The 20417-nt window shown below is 39.7% G+C and overlaps 1 protein-coding gene across 1 annotated transcript in view; it reads left to right on the top strand.

Annotated features, from left to right (window-relative positions):
* The window catches only part of GTF2A1L (general transcription factor IIA subunit 1 like), a 44814-nt gene that overhangs the window by 17588 nt on the left and 6809 nt on the right, over nt 1-20417 (top strand). Inside the window, exons 5-8 of the mRNA XM_049785035.1 lie at nt 5148-5232; nt 6497-7032; nt 14416-14667; nt 16321-16410. Coding sequence (XP_049640992.1) covers nt 5148-5232; nt 6497-7032; nt 14416-14667; nt 16321-16410 — 963 coding nt within the window. The remainder of the gene's footprint in view (nt 1-5147; nt 5233-6496; nt 7033-14415; nt 14668-16320; nt 16411-20417) is intronic.

The following is a 20417-nucleotide window of genomic DNA, read 5'->3' on the forward strand; positions in this document are numbered from 1 at the left end:
CACCTCTCACTGGATTTGGGGATTTGGGGTCTCTTCATGCAAACCAGACCAGACTTTGAGCTATATCTCTGGCTCCAGCCACATTTCTCTGTTTTCCAGAGTGCTTTGTGAATATCTGCTAAGACTATAAGACAAAGCTGAAGTTACATTGCATAGAGTTTTTTAGGCTGTTTTTCTTGGGTTATACTTGGTTGTGTTCAGGATTTTTTCTAGCTCTGTACTCAGAGATCTCTCCTGGTGGGCTTGGGAGACCATATGGGATGCTGTGGATCTCTCTTGGGTCCTCATCAACTGCCTTTTATAGGTGCAAAGGTTTAGTAGCCTTCCCCCAACCCCCTAACATCAAAATCAAATGTGATGTAATTAGGGAGAATAGTGCCACACTGCATAGATCAGGGAAGAAAGATCTTTGCCTTCAAAATCTCTCAAACAGATCAGTTTTCTTAAATACATCTGTACAAAGTAATAAAAAGTAATAACAGAAATTCTTGCACTATTATATTTTTTTTGTTTGTGTTTTGTTTTGAGATCACACCCAGTGATGTTTGGGGATTATTCCTGGATCTGCACTCAGGAATTACTTCTTGTGGTGCTTGGGGACTATATAGAATGCTGGGAATCTAGTCTGGGTGTGTGCAAGGCAAGTAAATACCTTAGCTGCTATACTGTTTCTCTAGTTCTGATATGTTCCTTTTAAAAAAATATTGTTTTGAAATCATTGTGCTTTACAAAGTCCTTAATAGTTGGGTTTCAGACATACAAAGCATCAGGGCCATTCCCACCACCAGTGTCTACCTGCCTCCACTAATGTTCCCTAAGTACATCAGATACCAACCCCCTGCACCCTAGACTGCCAGTATTACAGACCCATTTTGTTTATATTGTTATAGTTTGGGTCTCTTGAATCCATTGTCATTTCCTTTGGCTTGGATATTTATTTCTGTCTTTTATTTTTTTTAACACCACCACTGCACCTTGAGACCACTTCTTTTATATTTGTATTTTTCCTCCTCCACTCAGTTTCTTTTCTTCTCCTCACATTTCTCTGGGCCCAAGGGTATTTGAGACAACTCCCATTTAAACATTCTGTTTCTTCTTGCAGTTTTTCTAAATACCACATATAAGTGATATCATTCTGTATTTATCCTTCTCCTGACTTACTTCATTTAACACAATATCTTCCAATATATTCTTAAAGATAATTGTTTTCTTCTTCCTCCTCCTCCTCCTCTTCCTCCTTCATCACACCTAGCAGTGCTCAGGGCATACCCCTGTCTCTGAGCTCAGGGCTCACTCACCCCTGATAGACTTGGGGAAATATGGGATGCCAGGGACTGAAGGTGGGTCAGCCATGTGCAAGGCAAGCACTTTTCCTGCTGTACTATCGCTCCAGTTCCTGTTTTCATTTTTTTTGTTTGTTTTGTTTTTGTTTTTTTTTTGGGCCACACCCGGTGACGCTCAGGGGTTACTCCTGGCTATGTGCTCAGAAGTCGTTCCTGGCTTGGGGGACCATATGGGACTCTGGGGGATTGAACCGTGGTCTGTTCTAGGCTAGCGCTGGCAAGGCAGACAGACACCTTACCTCTAGCGCTACCACGCCAGCCCCTGTTTTCATATTTTGATTTTTATCCACTACAGCTCTTTTTTGGAAACTGTTAGAGTTGGGGGTGTGACTGAGTGCTAGGGCTCATATTTTGCATGTGTAAGGTTCTGGGATTTCTTCTGCCACTGAAAAATACAAAACAAAACAAAACAAAAATCTAGTTGATTTGGTCCAAGGCCCCGAGTTTGATCCCTGGTCTGCATAGCCCCCTGAGCACCTCTGGTTGTGGTCCTGGTGGTATATAAGTACCACATTAATGGATGAGAGCACCAGATTAGTGGGGCCTCTGCTACCAGGGGGAGCAGCCTCAGGAGATCCTCTCCTTGCTGCACAACTAGCTGTGTATATTTGTATGTATGTATACATATAAACATTCAAGTATATTAATTTCAGGGGGTCAGGGACTTGCCTTGCATGTAACCAACCTGGGTTCTATCCTCAGCAACTCATATAGTCCCCTGAGCTTGACAGGAGTGATTTCTGAGTGCAGAGCCAGGAGTAACCCTGAGCACTGCCAGTTGTAACCCCCAAACAAACAAAAAAAAATTTCAGAATAAAAGTGGATCATTCTTATCCTGTTTCAATATATTCTTAACAGTTAGTCTTTTAAGTTAAAAGGATCTTTTCTAGTGTCAATCACTAGTAAGAACTTAGTAGACAGTAGATAAAGCACAACTGAATTAATTGATCTTTTGTTAATGGGTATTTACATTATTTATTTTTGTTAAATAGCATCGTTATACTTTTGGGTATGGTTTTTATTTTGGGGGGTGTTCTTATAATCAGGCAGTCAGAATAACTTCCTAGAAGTTTATTTTTTGGGTCAAAATTATGCATATTTTTAGTTTTAGTGTATATTACTAAATTGTCCTAACAAAGATTTCGCAGAATACATTTGTGCAAGTTAATTGCACATTTGTCCATCTGGGAGAATGTGATTTTTTTTTACCCTGTCCTTATGAGCATTGTTTTAAATGTTGGCAGATACAATAAATAAAAAAATGTTGAGTTTGGGGCTGGAGCGGTGGCGCTAGAGGTAAGGCGTCTGCCCTGTAAGCACTAGCCAGGATGGACCATGGTTCGATCCCCCGGTGTCCTATATAGACCCCAAATCAGGAATGATTTCTGAACACATAGCCAGGAGTAATCCCTGAGCATCACCAGGTGTGGCCCAAAAAAAACAAAAAAAAATGTTGAATTTTATTTTTTAATTATAATTACTTTTTTTAAGCACCATAAATACAAAATTGTTCATGATTGAGCTTCAGTCATAAAATGTCCAACACTATCCACCAGCACACATTTCCCATCACCAATGTCCCCAGTTTCCCCCCCACTACTCCCACCTCCCTCTGAGGCAGGCATTTTAGTCCCCCCCCCCCTTCCTTTTAGACATTATGGTTTGCATTATTATCACTTTATCCCCTTCCAGTATCCAGTTCTTGTTCAGAGTGATCAGTTCCAGTCGTCCTGTCACAGTGGTCCCTTCTCTACCCTAGCTGCATTCACCACTCTTTGTGGTGAGCTTCTTATAGTATTGAATTTGATTCAGTATTAAAAATGGGAAGATAATACAGGGCTTAAGGTACTGCCTTTCTCTGAGCATCCTGGGGTGATCCTAGGATCACCTAGGTGATTTTAGGTGATCCTAGCCTGAGCATTGGGCTAGGAGCAGTTCCTGAGTACTGCTGGCTATTGCCCCATCTCTTTCCAGTGAAATCTGGAAGCTTAATTATTGCCAAATAAGAATGGTATAATAGCATATGATATACTTTAAAGTATCATTAGAGGCCAAATTAAAAACAATAGGCTATCTATAAATAGCTAATGTTTCTGATAAGTGACTTCTTGAGAATCAGTGTTCCTTGCTAAGCAATGCAGTAGACAAGTTTTTGTAAGCCAATGTTTGTATTATTTAATTCTTAAAGTTTTTGGGTTTTTTTGGGGGGGGGGTTATATGTGCAGTACAATTGCAATTTGTTGCTTAGGGGACCATATGGTTCCAGGGATTGAACTGGGTTTCCTGTATGCAAAGTATTCACTGCTCATTGAACTTTCTCTCTGGCCCCTCTATATTTTTAAGACTTACTGACTTCAGGGCTGAAGTGATAGTACAGTGAGTAGGACATTTGCTTGCACATCACTGACCTGGGTTTGATCTCCAGCTTCGCATAATGGTCCCCCAAGTCTGCCATGATTGATTTCTGAGTGCAGATCCAGGAGTAACCCCTGAGCATCACCAAGTGTGACCAACAAACAAAATAAATAAAAGACTTACTGTCTTCCTGGCTAATAGCTATAGGTTAGAATAATTCATTTTACCCTTAATCAGATGATCTATGCCCAATACAAAATTTGTTTTATTTAAAGAATTCTGCCCTACAACGATGAGATACCACCTCACACCCCAGAGAATGGCACACATCACAAAGAATGAGAATAATCAGTGTTGGCGGGGATGTGGAGAGAAAGGAACTCTTATCCACTGCTGGTGGGAATGCTGTCTAGTTCAACCTTTATGGAAAGCGATATGGAGATTCCTCCAAAAACTGGAAATCGAGCTCCCATACGATCCAGCTATACCACTCCTAGGAATATACCCTAGGAACACAAAAATACAATACAAAAACCCCTTCCTTACACCTATATTCATTGCAGCTCTATTTACCATAGCAAGACTCTGGAAACAACCAAGATGCCCTTCAACAGATGAATGGCTAAAGAAACTGTGGTACATATACACAATGGAATATTATGCAGCTGTCAGGAGAGATGAAGTCATGAAATTTTCCTATACATGGATGTACATGGAATCTATTATGCTGAGTGAAATAAGTCAGAGAGAGAGAGAAAAACACAGAATGGTCTCACTCATCTATGGGTTTTAAGAAAAATGAAAGACACCCTTGTAATAATAATTTTCAGACACAAAAGAGAAAAGAGCTGGAAGTTCCAGCTCACCTCAGGAAGCTCACCACAAAGAGTGATGAGTTTAGTTAGAGAAATAACTACATTTTGAACTGTCCTAATATTGAGAATGTATGAGGGAAATGTTGAGCCTGTTTAGGGTACAGGCGGGGGTTGGGTGGGGAGGAGGGAGATTTGGGACTTGGGTGATGGGAATGTTGCACTGGTGATGGGTGGTGTTCCTTTTATGACTGAAACCCAAACACAATCATGTATGTAATCAAGGTGTTTAAATAAAAAAAAATTAAAAAAAAAAAAAAGAATTCTGCCCTAATATTATTGTTGTCAAACTATTGTCCTGAGTCATATTTTTAGAATATACATGAGATTGGGGCCCGGAGAGATAGCATGGAGGTAAGGTATTTGCCTTGCATGCAGAAGGACAGTGGTTTGAATCCCAGCATCCCCTGAGTCTGCCAGGAGAGAACCCCTGAGCACTGCCAGGTGTGACCCAAAAAAAAAAAAAAAAACAAAGAAAGAAAGAAAGAAAGGAAAAAAGACTATACATGACATCAGAGACAAAAATGCAAGTAATTGTTGTTTTTAACTTTGGTAATAGAAATTTTCTCATATTTAGGGCACCTCAAGTTCTGGTGCGAACCTGACTTTTCCTGGTTATCCTATTCATGTGCCAAGAGGTATGACTCTACAAGCAGCATCTGGTAAGACTCTTCTCTAGGAATATTTTGGTTTTAGTATGGTGTTCTGACTGCCAGATGTGAATTTTCATGATTTTACTAAACTGTATACCAGAAGTTACTGAAGTAATAGGAATTTAAATAAAACATTTAAATCAACAAACAGATGAACATATAACATATGTTATATTCTAAACCTGCCCCGTCTTTTATTCCCAATTTTATTTTCTAGTATTGGGAAGTTTGTATCTTTAAAAGTTTTATAAAACATTTATAGATAATTTTTTAGATTCAAGTCATCGGTATATATTTTTATGAATATTAAATAACCAAAACCAAATAGTAGGTTGTTTAAGCTTTGCTTTTGTGTTTTTTTTTTTTTTTTTTTTTTTTTTTTTTTTTGGTTTTTGGGCCACACCCGGTGACGCTCAGGGGTTACTCCTGGCTATGCGCTCAGAAGTCGCTCCTGGCTTGGGGGACCATATGGGGCGCCGGGGGATCGAACCGCGGTCCGTCTCCTAGGCTAGCGCAGGTAAGGCAGGCACCTTACCTCGAGCGCCACCGCCCGGCCCCAAGCTTTGCTTTTGTTTCTTATTGGATAAAGAATACCTAAAAAGTTTGGTGATGAATCAGCCTCTGCTTTTTTAAAATAGTATTTCTTTATTTGAAAGAGAATCAGACCTATTTTATGGATTGTTAAAAAGTTGATGTAAAGTACCAGTCTCAGGGTGCTAAAGAAACCTTTTTAGTATTATTTTAAGGGATTGAGGGAGAACAAATTTGGTAACTTTGGGAATTTTCAAATCTTTTTGGATTGTCTTATATTTTTTATATGGCATCTTACCTCATTAGTATATGAAATTCCTTTTTTACCTGGTTATGTGTTGGGATAAAAAGAAGAAAGGAATTCAGACAGTTGTCACATATCATACCTCAAAATTAACTCAAAAGAGGTTAAGGACGTTAATGTTTGTTTTGAAAACATAAAATAGATGGAAGAATGTTGAACACTTCATGATATTTGTTCAATAATACCTTCAGGGATAAGGCAAAGGAAACAAAAGCAAAAATAAATGGAATTATATCCAACTGAAAAGCTCTGCACAACAAAATATAATTAAGCCATAACAACGTCTTACTGAGTAGGGAAAATATTCACAAGTCATAACAGCTGGCAAATGGCTACTATTCAAGATATATAAGAAACCATCAAACTCAGCAAGAAAACAAACTGTAGTGCAGTGAGGTCATGAAGCCATCGTGAGAGGTTTGTGTTGTCATTCTTAAGGTCACCTCTACAAAGTACCTGTGATGATGACCCCAGAACGAGGAAATGTCCTTCAGCATTCCATCCAGCAAGTATTTCCTCTGGGGCAGGCACCGCTGATCCCGGCCGCTGTTTCTCGGCTCCCCCCGGGTCTCCTCCAGGCAGCTACAGAGAAGTCTCGGGGCATGAAAATGTGCCGTCCAGCACCTGTCCTCTACCCTGGCATGGTGCGCGGGGAGTGTCTGGAACGTGGGTCCTCAGGAAAGGGGCCCAAAGTCGTGGCAGGAGCCATGCTGAACCCAGCAGCAAGCTCGGGGTACCTGGGCTTCCCTGGGGATGTATTCCCTCTGAAGGCCACACGTACAGGTGCCAAGGGAAATCCGGTGGGCATGACACCCAGGGGCCCCAGGGTGCCCCTCTGTGCAGGCCGCCAGACCCCCCTGGGCCAGCGCATAGCTGAAGTGCAGCCCCAAGTGCTTGGAAATGGGGTGTTGACGTGTGATTCTGCAAAGCAGTCAGGAACCTTCGAGAAGAACAGCGGCCTTCCCGAATCAAAGGTAGGCCATGTCTTTCCCTCATGGCTTTGGGGGGCAGAGGGTTCCCAGTGTTCATACAGCTGAGACAATTGATCCTTCAGCTGTAAACTTACTCAACAGTAAGAGTTCTGCTTCCGTTCCTTGACCATATTGTTTCTTGTTTTCAATCTATCAAGTCTCCTAGCATTTCTAACTTAAAATTCTGTGATTTTCTTTCATTCTTAGTATGATTTAATTTTATTTTTTAAAATACATTAAAATAAGTTATTTAAACACCATGGTTACAAAAATGTTTGTAGTTGGGTTTCAGTTATTGAATATGCATCACCCTTGAACACTGCTACCTGCCCACCACCAATGTCCCCATTTCTCCCACCCCACCCCTATAATCTATTCTATGTTTATCCTTCCTTCTCCCTCTGACTCATGTTGTTGTTTTTTTTTTTAATAAATACGTTCATTGAATTGTGAGTACAAAAAGTCGTTCATGACTGAATTTCAGTCATACAACAGCTAACTCCCTTCACGAGGGCACATTTCCCAAATTTAATGTCCCCAGTTTTCTTCCCATCCTCCTCCTGCACTCTCCCCTGCCTACCTCTATGGCAGATGATCTTCTTCTTCTTCTTCTTCTTCTTCTTCTTCTTCTTCTTCTTCTTCTTCTTCTTCTTCTTCTTCTTCTTCTTCTTCTTCTTCTTCTTCTTCTTCTTCTTCTTCTTCTTCTTCTTCTTCTTCTTCTTCTTCTTCTTCTTCTTCTTCTTCTTCCTTCTTTTCTTCTTCTTTTCTTCTTCTTTTCTTCTTCTTCTTCTTCTTTCTTTCTTCTTCTTTCTTCTTCTTTTCTTCTTCTTTTCTTCTTTCTTCTTCCTTCTTCTCTTCTCTTCTCTTCTTCTTTTCTTCTCCTTCTCTTTCTCCTTCTCCTCCTTCTTTTCTTCTTTCTTCTTTTTCTTCTTCTTTCTTCTTTTCTTCTTCTCCTCCTTCTCCTTCTCCTTCTTTTCTTCTTTCTTTTTTCTTCTCCTTCTCCTTTTCTTCTTTCTTTTCTTCTACTTTCTTCTTCTTCCTCCTCTTCTTCTTCCTCCTCTTCCTCTTCTTCCTCCTCCTCTTCTTTCTTCTTCTCTTCTTCTTCTCTTCTTTTCTTCTCCTTCTCTTTCTCCTCCTCCTTCTTTTCTTCTTCTTTTATCTTCTTACTTCTTTTCTTCTTCTTTTTCTTTTTCTTTTTCTTCTTCTTCTTTTCTTCTTCTCCTCCTCCTCCTTCTTCTCCTTCTCCTTCTTTTCTTCTTTCTTTTTTCTTCTACTTTCTTCTTCTTCTTCTTCTTCTTCTTCTTCTTCTTCTTCTTCTTCTTCTTCTTCTTCTCCTTCTTCCTCCTCCTCCCCCTCCTCCACTTTCTCCCCCTCCTCCCCCTCCTCCACTTCCTCCTCCTCCTCCCCCTCCTCCACTTCCTCCTCCTCCTCCCCCTCCTCCACTTCCTCCTCCTCCTCCTCCTCCTCCTCCTCCTTCTTCTTCTTCTTCTTCTTCTTCTTCCTCCTCCTCCTCCTCCTCCTCCCCCTTCTCCCCCTCCTCCCCCTCCTCCACTTCCTCCTCCTCCTCCTCCTCCTCTTCCTTCTCTCTACCCTTTCTCTGGTTTGTTTCTGCTGATCCAATATTCTAACAAATCTTCAGTCCTGACTCTATCCCTCTCCCTTTCATTAGATTAGCTGCACCTCATCATGGCTTGTCAAGTATGAAATGCTCACAATAAAGCTATAAATTACTTTAAATGACCTATTCCCTGAGAGCTACATTGACCTTTGTATGCCCAGCATCTTGGAATGTATATAATTAGAATATAAGTTTATATAAAATATAGAACAATATTTATGATAGGTTTATTTGATTTAGTCATTCTCAACTCTGGCTAAATATTAGAATCATTATAATTTCCCCCAAAATACAAGTTTTCTGGGGTAAAAAAATACTACAAGTTTCACTGGGCTGAGAACTTGCTTTACATGTAAGAAACCTGAATTTGATTGGCAGCATACATGACCTAGGTACCACCAGGTGTGACCCCTGAGTAATGCCAGGTATGACTTCCTTCCCAAAGTGGAATGTCCCAAATTACTTAGTTCTAATTAGACTTAAATGGTGGTTAGAGGGTCCAGAGTTGAGTGCAATACATAGTCAAGATTAAGAACCATGAATCTAGCTTTAGTCAATGTATGAATAAAAAATGGAGTGAGACCATAGAAAATATATATATAGCTTCAACTAAGATGTTATTTTATTTTTAAGTTATTTTATTCCAAGTAAAAATTATTTTATTTTCTATGCTGGACATTTGCCTTGCCTGGGGGCTGACCCAGGTTCAATCCCCTGCATCCCATAGGGTTTTCCGATTTCTGCAGGAGTGTTCCCTGAGCATCACTGTGTGTGGCTGGAAAACCAAAAACTGAACAAACAAAAAAATCGATCAATTTTCTTCCACATCCATTCTGATCCTCTAAAATTTAGAATGCCACATGAATACTTTATTAAATTAAATTAATTCTTTATAAATACTTTATTAAATTTATAAATTTATTAAATTAAATTTAATATCAATTAAATTTACTAAGCAATGGTTGTTTTAAGTAAACATATGCCATTCCTAATGAGCCTCAGAGAGATTCTAAAGAATAGATGGGACCTCAGCCAAGTTCTCCTTCAAGTGTTGCCTGCACTAAGATGTTTATGCCAGGCAATGCTGGGGAGACCATGTGATACTGGAAATCACCCCAAGTTCACCTCTACATTGCAGAAACACTTCTAGGCCTGTATTTTTTGTACCTGTCAAATCCATGAAAATCCATTTTCTGCAGAGATGCTAAAATCATCATTGTGAACAGTCAATATCACAAGGATTCTTGGGTTAAATAACTATTAAGAATTTAAGGTGTTCCTATCTATGATGACAGACATCAGTTTCACAAAGTTTAGCTAAAAATGTGCAAAGAAATGATATTATAGTTTAAGTTTCTCTTGTTTTATATTCATATATACATATATGTATATGTATATCCTACATCTGGATAAGCATCTGTGCTACACTTTAGATTTCCTCTGTTGGACATTTACTCCCACCATTTACTCGATCAGTTCTTCCCAGCTTTTGAAATTAAAAAAATAAAAGCTTCAAAAAAATCTTGGTTTCTTTTTAACTCCTGTGAAAAAGGATGTTTGGAGGACTATAGTGTCTTACCCTGTACTATCACTGTCCTCTCCCCAGACCCCTCTACTTCACTTGCTGCTCTATAAGGTTCTTTGATTAGATGAAAGCTGATATTTAAAAGATTAGAGCTAACACTTGTTGAGCAAATGCTTTACCTTTAAGTATCTGATGCTGCCATTTACCATACTACTTAGCACAAGCACCGTGTAACCGCAAATCCATGGCAGATCTAAAAGTCTTGGAAACCACTGAGTGGACTAGACTATTGGTCAGTACGGAGGGAAAAACTGATGCGCGCGCTCTCTCTCTCTCCATTGTGGTTTGCACTATTCTTAATAAAGGCATGTCCATGCATGCCACTTTATCCCTTTTCAGCACTCAGTTGTTGTCTAGAGTCATCAGTTCCAAAAATAATTATCATAGTGGTCTCTTCTCTACCCTAATTTCACTCACCACTCTTGGTGGCGAGCTTTCTACCATGCCTGGTCCTCCTAATCTCCATATCTATTGTCTCTGGGTATTATTACCAGCCTGTCTTTTATTTTTCCTATATCCCACAATTGAGTGAGATTATTCTGTCTGTCCCTCTCTCTGACTCATTTCACTCAGCATAGTATTCTCCATTTTCATTCATGTGTAAGCAAATTTCATAACTTCATAAAAATGTATTTTATTACATAATATGGTCCATCTTGTTGAGCAATCTCTGTGCTCTTTAAAAATGTAAATTTGACTGTTTCTAGGTGGAATGACCTATACTTGCAATTAAATTAAGTTGGTTGATTGTGGGATTCACATTTTTACTAAATGTTATACTTTTTTTTTTTGGTTTTTGGATCACACCCAGCAGCGCTCTGGGGTCACTCCTGGCTCTAGGCCCAGAAATTGCTCCTGGCAGGCTTGGGGGACCATATGGGATACCGGGATTTGAACCACCGTCCTTATGCATGCAAGGCAAATGCCTTACCTCCATGCTATCTCTCCGGCCCCAATGTTCTACATTTTTTACTGAATTTCAATGTGATAAATTTTTATTAGAGGAATCTTGAAATCTCAGGCAATAATTCTGTACATCTATTACGATTTTCAGTTCAGTAAATTTTTATTAGAGTTTGATTTTTTACTAAGTACAATTTTATGTATGCATATACACATAAATATATATATATATTTCAGAAAATAGATAATTTTGTTGGAAAGTCAAAGAAAGAGAAACTCCCTTGCCTGTAAGAAACTTTGCCTAGCCTCTCTCCCTTCCTGGAGCTGGATTTTTAGCAGCACGGGCGGGCAGCTGGCAGACCTCCGTATGTGCCAGCGGCCTTTTGGCCTGGCCTAGGGTGGGGGGCCCGGACCTGGGTCACCCGAACCCCCTCTCCCCCTTTCCTCCGGATCTCCAGGTGGGTTTCTGGGAGGAGCTGATGGGGCACCCTGGGTTTTCCCCACTCCCAGGCCGGGTCTGGGGACCGGCCTAGGTTGGGCTTAAATCCCTGTCCTTCGGGCTTGGGAGGGTCTCTCTCCCTTCCTGGAGCTGGATTTTTAGCAGCACGGGCGGGCAGCTGGCAGACCTCCGTATGTGCCAGCGGCCTTTTGGCCTGGCCTAGGGTGGGGGGCCCGGACCTGGGTCACCCGAACCTCCTCTCCCCCTTTCCTCCGGATCTCCAGGTGGGTTTCTGGGAGGAGCTGATGGGGCACCCTGGGTTTTCCCCACTCCCAGGCCGGGTCTGGGGACCGGCCTAGGTTGGGCTTAAATTCCTGTCCTTCGGGCTTGGGAGGGTCTCTCTCCCTTCCTGGAGCTGGATTTTTAGCAGCACGGGCGGGCAGCTGGCAGACCTCCGTATGTGCCAGCGGCCTTTTGGCCTGGCCTAGGGTGGGGGGCCCGGACCTGGGTCACCCGAACCCCCTCTCCCCCTTTCCTCCGGATCTCCAGGTGGGTTTCTGGGAGGAGCTGATGGGGCACCCTGGGTTTTCCCCCACTCCCAGGCCGGCTCTAGAGGGTGGATCAGGGGGTGTAGTTTGATCTGGGGGGAGGCAAATAATTTCTCAGCTATACTCAGGCTGTCACTGGCAATTTCATACCAGTCTACATTTTGAAACTGCGCGGGGGCTAGCGCCCCCGCGCGATCATATGCTCCTCCCAACCATCAGTACCCCAGATTTACCCTTCTTAACTTCAGTAACACACAGCTTCAATCTCTGACCAAAGACATACAGTAGATCTTACAAATCCCAGAACTATTTAGAAGGACACATATCGAACACATATTGAACACATATATTTTTTGAATATTTTATGGTTATTTTCTTTAACTGCTGTAACTCTCTATTCTTCTACCATGATGTTTCTATCCACTTTTCATCTTGTCTTTTCTTTGTAAGCTGTTCAGTAAGGATTGTGGTGGAACTATCCCTCAGTTTGATGCCTATGATTGAACTATGTCATGGAAATTGCTGGTCTTGTTCCTATTGCCTCCAGATGCACCAATAACGCTTCGTGGCATTGATCCTTGTTTGCATAGACACATTAAAATGGGAAAACACTATACATACAGATTAGTTATTATCTAATAAATCTCATTACAATGTACCTTACACCCTGAATATTGATATAATGACCTGGCATAGGCCTCAGTTGAATGGGCATTCTCCATTCACGCTGGAACCAGGCAAGCTATCTACGAAACATCCAAGGTCTTTTATAGCAACAGTTGGAAGCAGTCCTCTACCAGGAAAGACACTACCAAGGGTGTGACATCGACCTCCTAATAAGACACTTCCGTTTACACTGAGAAGACGTGACAACAACAATGACCTGCGAGAAGACATGACAACAACGATGACCTGCTCTACAGGACATGGTTCTCTCTATTGCCCCTTAAGTGTGAGGTGAAACGAGAGGATGCTCTGCACCATCCTGACTGCAATATGGGATATGCAGACTCCAGGATCTTTAATACAGAAGAATGATACCAACAACAGAGACTATGTGAGGAATGGAGGTGTATTGCCACTACAGACTATGACTTGAATTGGACAAACTAGTTTGCCTGGAGCCTAGAGTCAGTCCTGTGCCAGGAAACTTCAGGGGTAGGGTCTCCATGTATTTAGACCATAATTTGTCTTTCCATGTCCCTTATGTTTTGGTGGGCCTATGCAAACAAATGCCACTTTAATATCGTTTTTTACTATGTTCTCTTGATTCCAATCCTTAAGAAAAACAACCCATTAAAACTTTTTGAGGTTAACTTAAACTAGTAAGCATGTGCATGGAACTAGATAAATGTACTTTGCCCTCAATGTTTAAAGAGTTACATAAGTCTAATATCTTTAGATTATATGGTGTGCTGCTAAGAAACAATATGTACTACAACTGGGGATTTGAGGGACAAAGTAATTGTACATGGGTTCAGTTTTGTTTTTCTTAATGTTCTTTGGCTGAAAGTTCAAGGCTGGGATATCATCGATGGAACTACTGAGAATCCTGTTTATGGGTGATTGGGCTTCCACTGTAACTTTACCCTGTCCTCTTTCTTTGCATCTTTGTTGTCATAATTAAAATAATAAAAAAAATAATTAATAAAAAAAAAAACTTTGCCTAGGAATAAGTTGCCAATTTTTATATTTTTAATTTATCAAGTGACCATGATGTTAATTGCTCTTTGTACTTTATGGATTTATTAAGTAAAATAAAATAGAATTAACAGGTACTATGTGAATTTAAGATGGCATATAAAAAAATCCAGATCAAAAAATAATGGCCAGACAGGGGCCGGAGAGATAGCATGGAGGTAAGGCGTTTGCCTTTCATGCAGGAGGTCATCAGTTCGAATCCCGGCATCCCATATGGTCCCCTGTGCCTGCCAGGAGCAATTTCTGAGCCTGGCGCCAGAAATAACCCCTGAGCACTGCCGGGTATGACCCAAAAACCACACACACACAAAAATAATAATAATGCCCAGACAAATACCTAAGACTATCTTATCTGTACTCACTTGCTATTCACATGACTATATTTGGTTTATTTTGTTTATAATTGGAAAAAAATTTTATTTTTAGAAATGCCAGGTCTGTAATATAATCTAAAATTAGGAAGAGACAACAACTAATGAGGAATGTACATTTTCAGTGACATCTAAAGACATGTTTACTAAATTAAAATTTTTTTTATGATTTAACATTTAGATCTGTAGCTTAGCTTTATTGAATTTCCTTCTCTTTTTAGGATTTAAATGCTCAGAAAAACTTAAATGTTCAGGTTGATGATGATGACACTAATGAAATAATTCAAATAGACGGAGCTGGTGATACATCTTCCAATGATGAGATGGATAGGAAAAAAAATCTAGATGAGAGTGAATTTCTAGAGGCAGGAGAGTTGAAAATCCTTGAAGAGGAAGCAGAGAGCACATCAGATGAAGAGTCAACAGCCAGCAGCAGTGACAATGAGGACCCTCAACTAAACATTGTAGAAGAAGTAAGTATTTCCTCTTTGGTTGTTGGTGTGTGGGCATTATCCAGTATTGTTCAGGAGTGAGTTCTTGCAGTGCTCAGGAATTTCTATGCCTCACTGGGTATTAAACTGACACAAGTTGCATGTGTGATGTAAGATGTAAGAATCTTACATGGATCACTTCTTTTTTTTTTAAGTACTTTATTTAAACACTGTGATTAAAAGGATGCTCATAATACAGTTTTTCCCCCCACAAATACTAAGCAGTTACTACTGAGTTTCAGTAATAGAATGTCCAACACTCTTCACCAGTACACATTTCCTGCCACCAATGTACCCAGTTTCACATACGCCCTTTCCCCTGCCTGTCTCTGGGGTAGACATTTTTATGCCCCCCATTTTCCCCTTTTAGATATTGTGATTTGCTCACATTGTTGCTGAAGGAGTACTATGTATATAACTTTCTTCCTTTCAGCACCCAGTTCTTGTCCAGAGTGATCGTTTCCAACTTTCAATGTCCTAGTTCTCCCTTCAGTGCTCTAACTGTACTCTTTTTTTTTTTTTTTTTTTTTTTGGTTTTTGGGCCACACCCGTTTGACGCTCAGGGGTTACTCCTGGCTATGTGCTCAGAAATCGCCCCTGGCTTGGGTGGACCATATGGGACGCCGGGGGATCGAACCGAGGTCCTTCCTTGGCTAGCGCTTGCAAGGCAGACACCTTACCTCCAGCGCCACCTACCCGGCCCCTCTAACTGTACTCTTGCTCTTTGTGGCAAACTTCCTATCATGGACTGGTCCTCCTGGCCCTTGTCTCTATTGTCTCTGGATTACCATAATATATATTTTTATATTCCTCAAATGAGTATGTTCCTTTTATGTCTACCCTGCTTACTTGACTCATTTCACTCAGCATAATGTTCTCCATATGCACATGGATTACTTTTAAGCAGATACTTTTAAATGGAAGTACACAACATTTGTATTTTAGTATACTTGAGAATCCAAAGGAAGAACAATGAAAATAAGCTTGTCCATTGTTATTTCTGCATTGGTAATTTAATTCAGTATTAAGTATTTAGGAATAATGAACGATGTTTATCTCAAGAGAATGGGACGTTTAGATGATAAGTGTGGAAGTAGAGAAAGCAGTCAAGGTAGCAGTGCTATAATTTGAATAAATGCCATGGAGTATTTATGAACAATTAAGAAGCACACAAATAGTATTAACTGTCATTTATGATGGCTTTACCTGTATAGCAGGTACCAATATTATTAATTTTGGGGGGAAACTTAACCTAGAAGTGCTCATAGCTTCTGGTAGTGCTCAAGGAATTAGATAAGGGATCCAATTGGGTTGGCTGGAGACAAGGCAATCACTATAACTGCTGCACTCTCTCTCCAGCTCAGGTCCTACAATATTATCTGGTTTTGTTCACTTAATATTCCCAGTGTTCTGTGCTTCTTATTCCTACACTTTTTGTATTGTGATATGTGGGAGTTTTAGTGACCGGTTGAAGGTTAGTCCTGCAGTTATTAGGGAGTTGTGCTGGGATGCAAACAGGCTATTTGACTTACAAGAATAATATTATCCTCCAAATCTCATGATTTGTATATGTCTTTCTTTAAAACATTCAAAGCAACCACAAAGTTCCTTAATACATTCTTCTCTCTTCTGTAGGACCCTTTAAATTCTGGGGATGACGTCAGTGAGCAGGATGTGCCGGACCTGTTTGACACAGATAATGTGATTGTGTGTCAGTATGATAAGGTACTATATTCATCTCTTAGATTTTGGCTTTATTTATTGTATTCATAGTACAAAGATATGAAATAATGAGAAATATGATGAGTTCCAGCTCCTGGTTAAATTACTTTTGAGACCATCAACTCTGTACTTTTTTTTTTGGAGGGGGCAGTGGGAGAGTATGAACTTTGAGTCTAACCCTGTGTACTGTGTGGTCTCTGTGATGTAAAAATAATATCTATCTTGGGGCCGGAGTGGTGGCGTAAGGTGTCTGCCTTGCGTGCTTGCTAGCCTAAGATAGACTGCAGTTCGATCCCCCACTGTCCCATATGGTCCCCCAGCTAGGGGGATTTCTGAGTGTATAGCCAGGAGTAATCTTTGAGCATCACCAGGTGTGACCCAACCCCTCCTCCCCCCAAAAAAGAAACCTGTCTTAAGGAGATGAAAGTTTTATTAGAACCAGATATTTTTTTTATGGAATTATAAAATGGCATGCAGTATGATGGTGGTTAAATCAAAAGCTCAGATATATATCAGGTGAATCAAATGATAAATTCTTTTGTTATTTGATTAAACACTAAGCTAGATGGCATAGACATTAAGTATTGAAAGTGGCTAAGAAAGGTAAGAAAGCATTTGTAGCTGGAGTTCCCCACAGATCCTTCCCTGGGGTGGTGGAGCTTTGGAGAAAGTCTTGAATGATTTCTAGGCCATAGATGTGTGTGGAGAGAAGACATTCAGAGAGGAAAAAGACCAGATAAGTGAATACATGTCAACTGCAGTAAAAGGGCTAACAATGGGTCGATTTTGCTTGAATAAACTGTTTTATGTTTTGGATGTATTGGAATATAATATCTTGTTATTCGACTCTTGTTCCCCCCTTCTGAATGGGGAACAGTATGGGGAGTAAATTGGAAAATGACGAATCTTGCTAGGAGACATCCAAGTTTTGAACCTTTTCAGAATGTTATCAAGAAAACCTTAATTGGATTTCAAAACCAATGAAAACCTTATTTACTAATTTGGGAGAGGTAGATGGTAAGTAAAACATAGCTAGTGAAGACATAGAGGCCAGATACAAAATTAAGGAAGAAAGTGTAGAATATAGAAGAGCTAATGATGGTTATGAGAGGACCTAGGACTTGGTTAGTTTGACAGTAGAAATGATGACAAAGAAGAAACCAAAGTGGCTACTCTTTAGCTTTCTAGCCTAGAAATTAAGCTAATAGCAATTTAACAATTCAAATATAATCCTGCCTTTTCTCTCTTAAAAAACAATCTAGTTAAAAAAAACACCAAAAAAAAAAAAAAAAACCCCAATATAGTTGTAATGGTATGGGATGGTCAGTTTTTGTCCTTAATTCACTCATATTTGTGACTTTTAAAAAAGCATCTTTGGGGGTTGGAGTAAAGATACAGTAGCTGAATTTGGTTTGATCCCCAACATCCTATTTGGTCCCTTGAGCACTACGAGGAGTGATTCCTGAGCATAGTCAGGAGTATGTAACTCTTAAGAATCACCAGGGGTGGCCCCAAACCAAAATATACAAAGGCATCCTTGAGATATGTTTAATATTACATAATATATTAACTTAATGTGTGCAGTGCCACTTAGTATGATCTGTTTCATGGTTAGCTTTCAACACTCTGAGTTTGAACACATTTTGCTCCCCTTCTCAGAAGGAACCTTCACTTCTCCCTTCCTTGTCTTCTCATTTCCTCTTAGCTACCCCAAGTAGGAGGTATGTACACATTTTCACAGTTTGTCTTTACTGAGCTCCTGATTCTCTAGTTTTCTATAAGACAATTTATTATTAGTAGACTTTCATGACTAGCTTCTTATAAACACTCACATTGTGCTTCAAGACTCACTGTGCATAGCATGCAACCATTTTACTGCTGAATACTGGCCCATCTTTTGGATGACTATACCATGTTTGCACATGGATACTCTGTTGATGACATCCAAAGCAGCATTTGGAATAGTATACCTCTCAGCAGTTATAAACTTTTGTTCCCATCTGCAGCATATGAAGTCCATATGAAGTCATATTGGTCCATATTCTCAATAGTTTTGTTATCTGACTTGTTTTGTTTTGGGGTCACACTCCATGGTGCTTAGGGCTTACTCCTGGTACTACACTCAGGAATTATTCCTAGCAGGGCTTGGGGAACCATATGAGGTGCTGGGAATTAAACCATATGAAAGGCAAATTTCCTGCCCACTGTATTCTCTGACATTTTAATTATCTGACATTATCTAACATTTTAATTCTTTTGGCTTAGTATGTGCAAAGTATCTCATTCTGGTTTTGATTTGCAGTTTCTTGACATATATTTTATATTTGCATTTTTGACTGTTTTCACCAACAATTTTAGTATACATGGGGGAAAGAGAGATGATGATCTTTTAAAATTCTATAAAAACACAAAATCCTTTTCTTTAAACATATGATTTTTTTCCTTCATTATAATACTTTATATGAGAGGAAGTGGCATGTTAGATGCAGGTAAGTATAAACGTAAGAAGAAATATGCTATAGAAAAAGGAAATACTTTTGTTTGTTTATTTTATTTTGGAACCATATATACTGTGCTCAGGGCTCTCTTACACTGTTCTCAGGAATCACTCCTAGCGGAGCTCAGGAGTAATATGGGATGCCAGGAATTGAACCCGGGTCAACTGCATGTAAAGTAAACACTTTACCTATTTTACTGTTTCTCTGAGCCTTAAAACAATTCTTTGAAACTTATTTTAGTTTCTTATGAACTATAAGGCACTAAATTATGTATCCAGGAGTCTCAAACTTGCGGCCCGCGGACCGTTTGCGGCCCTCTGTACAACATTTTGTGGCCCTGCCCTAGAGGAATCTTTTTTTTTTGCTTTGTTTTGTTTTAGTTGTTTGGGTCACATCGCCCAAAGTTCGAGGCTTACTACTGACTTTGCACTCAAGAATCACCCCGACTTTGCCTCCTGTGGCCCCCAGGTAAATTGAGTTTGAGTCAATGCATACATTGTATGCCTTCCATCAAGTCACAATAATTTCCTAGAACATTTTAGACAGGATTTTCCTTTGTTGGACTGCATTATGGGAGATAACTTGCAATTAGTTATATCAGGGTTTGTATTTTTCAAAATGTTTTATATTTGACTTCTGTTTCTTATAACCCCAGCTCGAGTAGATAGGTTGATATTCAATGCATAGTGTTAACAAAAATCTAGTTGTCTGAGAGTGCTTTTAAATGAGTGAATATTTTATGAGCAGTACTAAAAATTTAATGGAAACCAGGGCATCAGGGAGCAGTTGAAAAGTTGTTACAAGGGAGAGATGACAAAGAGAATGTATCTCTAAGGTCAGAGGAGAGTGGAGTAGGGATTAGCAGTGATTTTTGTAAAAGCATAATGTCCATGTTACGGACAATGGCAGGAGTGTTTCAATTAGCACCAAATACACTAGACTTTTTGAAGAGCTTTATCACTCAGTGTTCTTTGAAGACCAAAGCATCTATCTGTTCCCTTCGAAGAACCAAATTTTAAGTTTTACCCTCGAGTACTAAATAAAAGCATATGTTTAACTTCCCCAAGTCACCTGAATCCTCATTACATTTGGAGCAGAGCTAATTTCTTGCTGTTTTTCTATTGGTTCCCTCACCCTGTTCTTCATTAGCATATGGAATATACCTTTAAAACTTACAAATTACAACTGTTGAAAAACATTAATATTAAGATGTGCAATGAGAAAGGTTAAGTGAAGGTCACTCCTGGGAAACACTGTGAAAATGAAAGGTCTACAGCTATTTCTGAAGTCCAAGAATAGCTGAGAATATAAAGATTACAGTAATGAGGATATTGCAGGAAGGTTTAATGTTGACAAAGACTGATGGGCGTGTTCTGTGCTATAAATAAGATCTTGTACAGTGGAATGTAAACTGAATATGTTTCATTTATCAGTGAGCAGACTTTGGTCTCTAAGGCTTTGTCCTTTCATGATAATACAATGAGTAATTGGTAAATCGTTAACCATTTTCTC

Source organism: Suncus etruscus, chromosome 12, assembly GCF_024139225.1.
Source record: "Suncus etruscus isolate mSunEtr1 chromosome 12, mSunEtr1.pri.cur, whole genome shotgun sequence".
NCBI lineage: Eukaryota > Metazoa > Chordata > Mammalia > Eulipotyphla > Soricidae > Suncus > Suncus etruscus.